Source organism: Macrosteles quadrilineatus, unplaced genomic scaffold (genome assembly GCF_028750875.1).
Source record: "Macrosteles quadrilineatus isolate MER2022 unplaced genomic scaffold, UCM_ALF_1.0 Scaffold_1__1_contigs__length_201487025, whole genome shotgun sequence".
Taxonomy (NCBI): domain Eukaryota; kingdom Metazoa; phylum Arthropoda; class Insecta; order Hemiptera; family Cicadellidae; genus Macrosteles; species Macrosteles quadrilineatus.
In genome coordinates, this window is record NW_026542594.1 from 70,959,700 (window position 1) to 70,972,660 (window position 12,961).

Sequence of the window (12,961 nt, forward strand, 5' to 3'; positions counted from 1 at the left end):
TAATTACCGGCTTAAATAAAATACATGAATAAAGCAATAATGTACTGCCTTCCTTAGTGGATTTTTCATTCTTATGGAACAGCTGAAGCCAATTTTATTGTTATTTCTGCCCGGTGAACTGTATCATACTGTATAGAGGTGATGTTTTGTTTATAATTTTTTCTTGTTATTCCAGTTAGTTTCTTTTAAAACTTCGTTTAACAATAAAAAAAAACGATCTTATCATAAACAATAGCTTGTCTCCTAGTTATATAGTCACACAGTATAGCGCAAATAATGAAATCAACCCTAAAATAAAATAATAGAAACGGAATTTCGACGATACTAGCGGTCAGTGTCACCGGACATGAACTAGACACGAAAAACGAGCTTCAAAGTTTACAATGTGATGGGAAGTCTACTTGTGTTATGAAAAAAGTCAGAATTCTGCATTTAAAGTCAGAATATAACTAGTAGGTGTTCACTTCTGAGATTAAAGTCAAATTTATCAAAAGGGCGTTCCTCTCTATCAAAAAATTAGAACTATAAGTTTTATGTTAAAAAGTGAAGGTGAGAGGAGACCTGATTAATTTAATGGTTGTATTTCTATGGAAGCGTGTCAAGGTGCCACCACAACAAGGATAAAAACGTCAAAAAAACTTTGGTTATTCCAAGGCCACACTAAAAAAACGTTATTCTCTGGTATAACACAGACAGAGAGCCAAAAAGTAGCATTACTATATTATATAATATAGTAATATTATATTATATTATATTAATATCTTTTGTGAGATCTTGTACCTACAGTAGGGAATCTTGTAAATTTTTCAGGGAAATTTAGTACCAAAATGTGGTACCCCTGTGGACACACTGTCTTGTCTGTCGTCGTCGTCTCGTCACTTAAAATGAAATTGTTTTGTTATCATTCTGTTTACAGTGCTGTACAATTATTTAAATTTTAATAATGTTAAGTTAATTTGCCTATTTGAGGGTGGTAACTTAAACGCAAAAATAATATTTGTAGGTGTCAGAAGATTGGAGATACGTAGGCCTATTGGCAAATTGATGTAGTAGTACTAAAGACCAATAATTTTAATAGTTAGGCCTATTTTTAATTTCACAAGTGCTTTCAACAACTATGTTTTATTTCATCTTCAGACTGTGAAGGTGTTGTTTAAGACCAAACTGTAATGACAAATTGATTAAGCTTAAGCTACACTAAGTTAAATGTTTGTTTATCACAGAGAAAAGTTGAATAGGCCTATAACTTAAAATAATTGGTTTTCTATAACTTATCCCAAGCTTTAAACAAACTGAAACTAACTTATTTATCATGGAATAGTGGCATATAGACAGGTCAAAATTTCCTTTCATAGGATTTTTTTTGTAAATCATTCCTCTGTCATAGGTATTAGGCTAATCAAGGCTGTAAGTTATAATTCCATTTATGGAGTGAAGAAGTAGGCCTAGGCCTAGCAAGATGAGCCAAATACAATATGTTGATGAACTGATTAGAGAATATTTACTCTATCGGGGTTTTAGTGGAACATTAAAAATGTTCGACTCTGAGCTTAAAATGGACAAGGAAAAAGGATTTCGGGTAAGTTCTTGAGTTCAGTTATAGGTTAGGCCTATAGTAGGATAAATTAAATACTTAGGCCTAACAGTCTGTTGTGAAAACTTAATAGCCTAAAACTTTAAAATCATTCAATCTACAGTAGGACTGACCTACTGTATTCTTTTTCCATAAGATTAAGTTAGTCATTGTACAAATATAGGCCTAACATCAATTTCTCCTAAGGGCCATTCCATGTCAAGTCATCCAGGGGTTGTCACCCACTAGTCACAGATTTTCATGAAAATTTGTACACATAATTTAGACATTTAGGCCTAAGTTAGATAGGATAAAATCCAAAATTTCAGTTCATTATGTCAAACGGTTTCAGAGATGAGTTATGGCTATTTGAAATTTTGAGCGAATTTAGTTTCCGAGGTCCAATTTGACGCTAAGGGAGCGTGCTTGTATTCTCGTCTTTCTATGTAGAATGGACAATTATTAAGCTAGAGGCCTCAAATTTGACTCATAGGCTATATCCAAAATTTAATGCAGAATCATATAATACAATTAAAATGATAACTAGGCCTACCTTATTACCTATTATCACACCTTAAAAAAATTCCTAAATAAGTTACAAATAATTTGATTTTTCCGAAATCAGAACATTCAGTTAACAAAAGGTTTGATATCAAAAATCTCTCTCCAGATAAACCAATAAAACTATATCACTGGAAAGATGATAAAATTATCTTTCAAATGGTATAACAACACAAGTGGGGTTTTGAGTGTATGAACATTGTTATCAAACGTGAAAGTCAAAAACTAAATTTGATAAAGCTAAAAATTTCATTTGATGCCGAGTAAGTTATGTATGATGAACTTAAATACCGTAATACAAAAGGTTCATCAATTTAATATTTGTTTGTACAAATGACTAGAAATCTAAAAATATGAAACAAAATATTGGGTCCTTAAAAGTTGTTATTTTTGTATGAATTAAATTTTTACTTATAAAAAGCCCTAACTAAATCGTCCTATAGGTATCCCACATTGCTTTTACCTAAATAAAGGCTTATTAATGTATAGCTTCATAAGAAATTACAATTACATTTAATGCAAAGTTTATAAGTTTACCACTCTCAATAACAAATAAAAAAATATGTATTATTAATTTTTATAGATCAAACTTCAATATTAAATTATGTGTTAAAAAAATTAAAATAAAATTTTATGACATATTTAATACACTATCAATGTTTGTAACTTTATTTGCAATGGCAAGAGAGTTTGTAATTTCTTTAGTGAATGTATTAATGAGAACACCCTTTTACGAATGTCAATAACAGCATCTCCCCTAGTGAGTGTAGTGTTGAGAGTCAGTCCTAAATATTTCACCTTGTCACAGTTTGGTAGTTCAAATCCGTTAACAGTGATTGGGTTTGTGGCCTAAAAGTCATTTGATCCCTGCAGTCGTTGATGGCAGATTATGATGGGTTCGGTTTTGTCCTAATTGATTTTGACTCCATGTTTTTCGGTCCATTCAATGATTTGTCTAACGTCTTTGTTAATGTTTGAAACACAATCGTTAATGTCATTGGCATTGAAGTGAGAGTAAATTTGTAGGCCGTCAGCGAACATGTGGTTTACAGCAGGTGAGAACTGTGCCTATGTCATTTATGTACAGTACAAATAGCAGAGGCCAAAGGATTGACCCTTGAGGCACACCACATAACTGTCTCCCAGTCTGATCAACCTTAACACACTGCCGCCTATCTGACGGATATGATCTCAGCCATTCAAGAACACTATCACAATCGAATGCTTAAGAAAAATCAAATAAGGTCAGAATAGTACCCTGTCGATGCTCCATTGAAAGTCTAATGTTAGCTCTCGAAGAAGTGCTGTTTCTGTACTGTGACCTTTATGAAAACTAGATTGATAGTGAGAGAGGATATTATTGCCAGTCAGAAATTCAGTAATTGACAGTTACAATTATTTCAAGGCCTTTAGATACAGCGGGCAATATGCTGATCTTCCTGAAATCCTGACAGGATGTTGCTGCTGTGACCTTATTTAATGGCCAAATAAGGGCAGACTTCTAAGAAGATGGAAATTAATCTTTGCCTCAAAGAAAAGTTGTAAATATGTATTAGGTAATTAATAGTAGGAAGAATGGCAAAAAGCGTATCTTTGATGAATTGTATTGGCGTCCCGTCAGATCCGACAGAATTGCTACAAATCTAGCGAGTAGTCCTTAAAACATTTAAGGTTCCAATCCTTGGTCCAAATGAGTTAACCAACTCATTAATGTAGTTATTAACTTGTTGTTGGTTGATAGATAATTTGACTAGCCTATATGAAGAAATAAAATTGTATTTAATTAGAGATGTATTAACTGGTTGTGTATCAGTTTGCTTCCCAAGCCTGTTACATTGTGCCACAATGATGTTTGTGAACTTTTTACATTGTACCATAAAACTCTGGATGACTGATTTTTATCTCCAAAAAGTTTGTGATCTTATTTTTTAGTTTCTAAGCAGTTGTTTGACTCTATTACCATAGATTAAGCAACACAAGTCGACTCTTCATCCCATTGTAAATTTTGAAGCTTGTTTTTCGAGTCTAGTTCATGTACGTCCACACTGATTGCTGGGGTAGAAGAAATTTTGTTTCTATTATTTTAGGGTTATTTTCATGATTTGTGCTTTACTATTTGGTTATAAAACTAGGAGTTCAGTTATTGTTTATGATCATATCGTTTTATTTATTTAAATGAGGTTTTAAATGACTGAAACAACAAGAAACAAATTGTAAACAAAACAAGAACTCTACAGTTGGACGTACAGAACTAAACAATAAAATTGGCTTCAGCTGTTCCATAAGGATGACAAATCTACTAAGGGAGTATGTTTTATCTATGCTATTACGTAGACGGCGATACTCATCCAATTCAATTTGATCTTGGGAACATCTTTCTCTCCGATAAAGACAGTCGTGTCTGGCCATTAAAGAGCTGATTTCAGGCGTTATCAGCGGAACAGGGATTATAGTTGTGTGTTTATTAAGGAGATCATGTATGGTAAGTATTACGTTCATTAACCATTAAGTCAACAGAGGCAAGATTTTCAATGGTGTGCAATGGTATTTGCTGTACGTCTAAAATAAACTGTGCCTCATTCATATTCTTAACTTTCTATACTAAACAAATTTTGTCTTGGGCTTAGGAGCTTTTTAACTGAATACACACAGTAGGGATACTGCTGGAACGGGAAGCTGCCCATGATGTAAAATTTCATGTGGGCCAGAAACAACTATTAGGTCAAGGAGTGTGTTTTGTTCTCTAATTATAACAAATATTATAGGCTACATGCTCTGGTTAGAAAAATAACCATAAAAAAAATCAAAGAAATAACTCATAAAAAAATTAAGTTATAGTAAAAAAATAACAAAAGCAAGACATTTACATGTGACAATAAATTTCCACTTTTGACATATAGGCCAGTCAAATAAGAATTTTGCGAGGAATTAATTCCCAGCAAGCTGGAAATGGTTTTAATACCTTCACGCCCTTTTAATATCAAAGAGGATAAAATTCTGCGTAAAATGAGTATATAAATATCCAAATTCGGTTAAGTAGTATAGCCAAAATCTTAAGTTTGAAATACATAATTTTTTCGTTTCATTGCATTTTATATTTTGCGACTATCCAGAACCCCATACTATCTTTGAAAGAGACACACCCGTGACTGATTCCTTCTTCATACGAAGTAAGAGTGGGGAAACTGCTGATTAATCATGCTCTTTAGCACCCCTCTTGCTAGCAATAAATTAATTAAATTAAAAATCATTTAATATATTGGTATTAACAAAACACAACAAGAATTAATAATTTTTGTGCATGAAAAATAAATTAAACAGAACTAGTTCTCATCTTGATCGTGTCGTTTTGTAGGTCAGTTGGTAGATCTGCCAATCTCGTCACTACTTTCGTAGCACATTTGTCTGTCCACAGGACTCTACCGTCCAGGGTCCAGACGTTCCTGTTGCTATACCGCCACACATCTCTTCTGTATATATCCTGAATGCGATTTGTAAGGTCTTCGTTAATGATTCCGCCAGTCCCCTTGAGTTTTTTTCTTTGAGTTGAACACCATCCGCCTAATTAAGTACGATGTAAATTGGACGATGATGGGACAATGGCGCATTCTTCCCTCCTCATCTATCGACCCTCATTTGCTAACACTGTGTGATCGTGAAATAGCGTCCACTGGAATGTCTGTAGCGTAATCAAAAGGTTATTGTAGAAATAATAAAGTGGACTGTATATGGGTTATTAATTTAATTTTGACAACAGAAAATATTGGACTTTTGGTATAATTTTTAATTCTGAACTATAGTTATGTTACCACTTCATGACGTTAAGGTCTTGAAAGAAGATCTGGTCGAATGCTGGCTCTAGTTGAGAAGATAATATGTTTCATTAATGTCCAAATGTTCTCACAGTAGGTACACAGAATTTAGAGTGAAATTAAAAAAGGTTTATTTAATGAACACAAAAGGAAAAGGTAAATGAAATAAGTCAAAATAAAAGGAGAGAGAAATGAATTATGTTACACAAAGAAACGATATTACAAGAGAGAAAAGTTGCACTTCTTGAACCAGAATGTTTTTTTTTGGAATGTTTACATTTTTAAAATTTTATTATTGTATTGTTGTTGACATGTGGGGATTATTTTAATATGCTCATATGGTCAGCTGGCCTTTACTGAACATACCGGCCTCCATAAAACGATAGTTTTATAACAATGAACACCAAATTGTGTAAAAAACGGAGCACTGAAGAATATTCTGAATATTATTTACAGCTATTTACAGGTCCTTCCAAGTTGTATGGCTTAGTTTTGAGGGAGAGGGAACACTTTAACAACTGGTCTAGTAAGGTAACCATGTTGAGTCTTCAGATCAACAACCCTGACTTGTCCATCTGTGCCAGGATGCAACTGTGTGACACGGGCAAGGGGCCAGGACAAAGGAGGCGATGAAGAGTGGATCAAGACTAGATCTCCAACTTTTATGTTTTCTGTCTTATGAGTCCACTTGGATCGTTGCTGGAGTGTATGAAGGTACTCTAGTTGCCAGCGCTTCCAAATCCTTTGGTGGAGAGCTTGTACCAGATGCCATCTTTTGAGCCGAGTTAGTGGAATATCAGTATGGTCTTCTTCTGGAATTGATGCCAGCGGAGATCCTATGAGGAAATGTCCTGGAGTGAGTGCTGAACAGTCATTAGGGTCATTAGATAATGGTGTCAAAGGACAGGAATTGAGGATTGCCTCTATTTGTGTAGTCAGAGTCATGAATTCTAGGAGAGTAAGAATGTGTTCACCCATGACACGGCGCAGATGGTATTTGACACTTTTCACTGCTGCTTCCCATAGACCACCTTGATGGGGCGAAGCAGGAGGATTGAAATGGAAATTTATTTTCCTGGATGAGGTGAAATGCAATAGTTGTTCTTCAGATTCTTTGGTGCGCAGGGTGTTTTTGATTGTTCGACGCAGTGCAGAATCAGCGCCTACGAAGTTCGTGCCACAGTCGGAATAGATATCTTTACAGAATCCTCTTCGGGAGATGAATCGTGTGAGTGCAGCGATGAATCCCTCAGTTGTTAAATCTTCTACAACTTCTAAGTGCACTGCCTTTGTCACAAAACAAACAAAAACACAGATGTAGGTTTTGATATGACGCATTCCACGAAGATTGACAACTTTCATGTCAAATGGGCCACAATAGTCAACGCCACTGGTAGTGAATGGTCGAGCTGGAGTTACTCTTGCGGTAGGAAGATCTCCCATGAGTGGAGTGATGTTCTTTGGTTTCACTTTGAAACATTTTACACATTTATGAATACGTGTCCGACGAGCCGAAAGAATCCAATAGTTTTGGCAAAGGATTGCTTGGGTCAGTTGTGGTCCGGAATGTAAGTGAGTAGTGTGGACAAAGTCTATGAGAAGATCAACGATATGGTGCTTCTTTGGAAGTACTATTGGGTGTTTGACGTTGAATTTCAGCGATAGCTTCTTAAGCCGGCCTCCCACACGAATTATGCCGGAATCATCCAGAAAAGGGTCTAAACGTTGAAGATTAGAGGTACTGGGTTTGTTTTTGTGAAGTAGAGTCAATTCATTCGTAAAACATGTAGCTTGTACACACTTGATGATCGTACGCTCTGAGTTCTTAAGTTCAGAGACGGTGAGATGCCCATGTCTTCGGTCAGAGCTACGTGCATTGTGGATAAACCGCAAGACATAGCTTGTTACTCTAAGTAGTTTGGACCACGATGAGTACTTGGAGAGAAGATCCCATTCTGGAGGTTGGGTTGCAACTAGGACATTTAGAGGAGTAGTTTTACATTCTTGAGTGTCTTGCAAGTTTATGGGAACGAAGCGATTAGATGGCCAGTGATCATCTGAAAGAGTTAACCATGGAGGGCCATTCCACCATAGAGGATGATCAATGAGTTGAGCGGGAAGCAAACCACGTGACGCACAATCAGCGGGTTTGTCCGTTGAGGGAACGTAGCGCCAGGAGTGAAAGGGGATCAATTCTTTGAAATTAGAGTTGGATTCAAACTTTCGTTCAATTGATTGAAGTCTATGTTCAGCAGTAGATTTTGAAGTGCCCAGAGGTTGATGTTGGTCCTTGAAAGGGAGTTGAACAACATATGTTCCATCTGGAGAGCGGGAGTGAGTTGATTTGAAGTGATCTTCTGCGAGGCGATCATCTTCAGAGATAAGATTGCACTGCGGTACCTCTTCTTGTTGCCAAAAGCGAAGTAGAGTATTATGTAACTCGTCTGTAGTGGATAGTAGAGACGAATGGCATGAGGTGGGAGAAGAATTAGACAAAGTTGGTGCATTGCCCATTAACACAAATCCCAATCGTGTTCCAATAACGAATGGAAGGTTTGAGCCCAATGGGTAGGATTGATGAGTAAGAAGTTCTGGAAACAAAGCACCTCCTATGAGAATGTCAATATTCTGAGGAATATGAAAGGTCGGATCTGCGAGGACAAAAGGTTTTACCAGTTCGTAAACCTCAAAAGAAAGTTGAGTACGAGGCAAAGGAGCGGAAATTCTATCTAGAATATGGAAAGGTTGATTTGAAGCAATTACTTCACTGCCTAGTGTGGATAGTTCTAGGAGTGCATGTCCCTTTGTCGAGGATTGCGATGCAGAGATTCCCACGATTGTGTGAGTAGAGCGGTGACGAGAGACGTTTAATAGCTGTGCTGCCCTCTCTGTCATGAAGTTGAGTTGACTTCCACTGTCGAGCAGACATCGAAAGACATGAGAGATTCCATTAGTAGCGGTAATTTTAATGAGAGCGGTGCCTAGAAGTACCGTAGTTGCAGGCTGAGAAATCGAGAGCGACATTTCTGGTTGAGCAGAAGCGACTACAGAAGGTGTAGCAGTTGAAGGTTTTGAGGGTTTGGCTATAGGAGGAGGCTGCACCGACTTTACAACATTTTCGAAATGTAACAAGGTATGGTGTTTTTGTTTACATTTAAGACATGTGCCTGTTGAGCGACAATCTTTGAGTGTGTGATTGCCAAGACATGAAATACATTTATTTTGCTCCTTTACAAGTTTGTAACGCTCGTTTGGAGATTTCTTAGCAAAAACCTTACACGTGTAGATTTTGTGATCGGTTTGTTGACAGGCAAAGCATGATGGAAATGTCTTTACAGAAGTGGAGTGATCACCCGAGCTTACAAGTGCAGTATAGCGGGTGCTTGGTTTGGAGTAATTTTTGCTAGATGTGAGGGCAGGCTTTGAATTAGCCTTGTGACAAAAAGTTGAAGAGTGTAGGTTGGCATCTTCACTGTTTGAGCATTCTTCATTGAGAAATTTAATGATTTCGTCCACAGATGGTAACGAATGAGTTTCACATGATTTGAATGAGCGATAATGTTCAAGTTTTTGCCGTAAATTTCTATCAAGTCTACGGAGCAAATGAGCTGACGTCAAAGGATTGTCATTTGTAGTGATGTCACTTTCTAAAGCAATAAGTGATTGTGTATGTTCCAGAAAATGATTTAGAAATTCACGTATTGATTTTGTATATTCAGATGTGGCAATGGGAAGATCCAATATGGCATTTAAATGTAAAGCAGTTAAGCGTCTGTGATTGTGGTATCGATCGCGCAACAAATTGTATGCGATTTCGTAGTTAGATGCACTGATGATTAAGTTTTTAATTAAATTTAGAGGTTCTTCAGTTAGACAGCTTAGTAGGTATTGAAATTTTGATACTGGAGACAGAGATGTGTTGAGGTGTACAGCGCTATCAAAAAGATTGATGAAATTAATCCACTCGGCTGAGTTTCCCGAGAAGGTTTTCAAGTCAAGTTGCGGTAGGCGGACAGGTTGCATGAAAGTAGTACAGTTGGAATCATTCACCATTTCTTGAGAGGGAGATTGAGGTTCGTCAATAGGGATTAGTGACTCTATAGTACTACAAAGATGTATACATAATTCACCAATAGTGTTTTCATCATCATTTAGAATAATGTCATCGACTTCTTCGTCAGAACAATGTTCTAAAACGCGCCTGAAATTTAGTTCAAAGTCGTCTCGCTTTTTCCTGATTTCATCTAAATAGTTATGAAGTGATTTTATTTGCACAGAGGATAGGTTGTTTGCTTTAGCACTTTCATTAATATAATCTATATTTTCTTGAATTTTTCCAAGCCTAACTTTGAATTGTTTGGTTAGTCTTTTATAAGTACAAACCTTAATCGGGGCTAGGTTCACAGGAGCCATAATTGAACAAAAATACAGTCAAAATACACAAGACACAAAAGTTATTTCACTTCGTTACATAAAACAAAATGAATTAGGCTAGTTCAATTAAACAGTTTGGGGGCCTTAACTCGGAACCAATCAACAAAAAATATAAACACTGAAGGATTGGTATAATGTTTACAAAATGACTATAATGTCGCAGAGTCTTTCAGTCATTGGAGTAGGTCTATTAGGCTAATGTGATCGAGAGAGTGAGAGGGATAGAGGTAGAGGTACAAAATATGCGTGAACGACAATATTTAGAGTTTATGAGGTTATGTTCGTCTTTAAACCGTCACCAAAAGTCCAAATAATTAATCCAATCAATTGGTTAATCAACAATCCGACGCGAACGGACCAAAGATGTAGCGTAATCAAAAGGTTATTGTAGAAATAATAAAGTGGACTGTATATGGTTTATTAATTTAATTTTGACAACAGAAAATATTGGACTTTTGGTATAATTTTTAATTCTGAACTATAGTTATGTTACCACTTCATGACGTTAAGGTCTTGAAAGAAGATCTGGTCGAATGTTGGCTCTAGTTGAGAAGATAATATGTTTCATTAATGTCCAAATGTTCTCACAGTAGGTACACAGAATTTAGAGTGAAATTAAAAAAGGTTTATTTAATGAACACAAAAGGAAAAGGTAAATGAAATAAGTCAAAATAAAAGGAGAGAGAAATGAATTATGTTACACAAAGAAACGATATTACAAGAGAGAAAAGTTGCACTTCTTGAACCAGAATGTTTTTTTTTGGAATGTTTACATTTTTAAAATTTTATTATTGTATTGTTGTTGACATGTGGGGATTATTTTAATATGCTCATATGGTCAGCTGGCCTTTACTGAACAATGTCTATGCCAAGTTTGTTGTGGCAGATCCTGGTCCTGGTCACTATCGCGTCAGTTTCTTCACGCTCTGTCTTCTCAATGACGAACAGATGGATATTGTATCACCTCTGATATTGTTCGAGCTCATCAGTTCGATCTGTTAGAGTGTCATTGAGATCTTCAAAATTTTTTTTTAGGTTTAACACATCATCTTTGAGCTTAATAATGACTTCATTATAGGTGTTTAAAGCCGCTTCAACAGCCGTCTTAACAGCCTTCTTCAAGGCCGCATGTATAGCAGCGAGTAGCACTGTGTCGATCTTGTTGCCGCCGGTATTAGGCATTGTTCTTTTCTTGTAGAGTGGACTTGAAGTTGGAGACACTAACGGAGCTGATAAGATATGCTGAAGATTTCCCCTTTGCTACCAGATAGCAGCACCTTAGCCCTTGGATCCAGAGTGTAGCTTTTGTGCCAATCGGAACATGAAAGTCTCTAAAGTTATAATTTGAATAATCACTTCAAATTACTTACAGTCATCAAAGTAGACATTGAAAAATCAGAATTAAATAATGTCACTTCTTACTATTCACAAAGAATACAGTTTTAGATAAATATCTTCCAGTTGTAAAAGAGAAAATAAGTAAAAACACAGAACCAACATGTTCACATGTTTTACTCTAGATAGGACATCCCCACCAACAATGTGTAGGCCTACTGTTGAACAAGAACTAGAAAAAGACTAGGGAATGTGTTAACATTCAATAATCTGGTATCTAGAGAAAAATATAAGTATCGTTCTGCTGGCGTATGATTGAATTACTGTTATCGATTTCCTGTAGACTAATTTTAAGGTGACGAATCCATATTCTTCCCAGGACTGGTGGGTGATAATCTGGAACAATGTACATCTCATCGGTCGACTTGTAAGTAACCTCAGCACTCAGCAGTGAGCGTACCTAATTGTTGAAAAACATAATTTGACTCGGTATGGAAGTAAACTTTAGTTGGTCTGATTTCGACGTTGAGTTTTAACTGTTTGAAGACTTTTAATGGAATAGTAATGAACCCTTTACCTGAGTACTTCAAAACACATATGCTTATTACAGGATAATTTGAACTGTAACACGATACTAGTCCAAATTAGATCATTTAAACATTGACTATGTTAAAAATTTAAATTAAACTAGCAGACCCGTGCGAAGGATTCACACTGAATCCATTCACACTGAATCCTTCTCAAATTCCACTTATTGAGGTACACTACATAGTTAATTGTGCGTACTAAGTGCATCGTTGATTAAATGTATGGGTTCTTACTTCAGGAATAGATGTGGGTTTACATTTTAGATAGTTAACCTTTTCAAAATATAACGTTAAGTTATTTACGTTTTTACATGTGTACCAGGACCTATTTTAACACTATTTTTGAAGTAATAATATGGCCATATAAGATTTTCGTTTTGCTGGCTTTGTTTTTACACAGACATAGTTTTCACTGAAAAAGTGCACCCTTGCCAAAGCCACACGTAAACTGAATGTGTAAAAAAACAGAGTCTGGTATGTGCAACCCTTCCTTAGTTAGCGTCTGTCCATATGCCTTATTTAAAGTCATGGAGCACAGAGCGAGTGCCGTTCTCGTGGGGTCATAAACTGTCAAAACCGGCAGGTAGGTCCGAGTGTTGTTTGACTCCCCAGAGCGTAAGAGTGATTCAGGGGAGGGGTAATATAGTGGAAGTGGGTGT

The 12,961-nt window shown here is 36.2% G+C and overlaps 1 protein-coding gene across 3 annotated transcripts in view; it reads left to right on the top strand.

Moving 5' to 3' along the window:
- The first annotated feature begins 870 nt into the window (after window positions 1–870).
- LOC128983559 (WD repeat-containing protein 91) overlaps window positions 871–12,961 on the top strand; it is a 203,035-nt gene continuing 190,944 nt past the window's right edge. The window contains exons 1-2 of one of the 3 annotated variants that reach the window (XM_054402876.1): window positions 871–915; window positions 1,388–1,579. In XM_054402876.1, coding sequence (XP_054258851.1) covers window positions 1,460–1,579 — 120 coding nt within the window. In that variant the 5' untranslated portion in view covers window positions 871–915; window positions 1,388–1,459. Of the gene's footprint in view, window positions 1,050–1,387; window positions 1,580–12,961 lie in introns of all 3 variants that reach the window. The other 2 variants (XM_054402877.1, XM_054402875.1) reach the window with 2 other exon arrangements.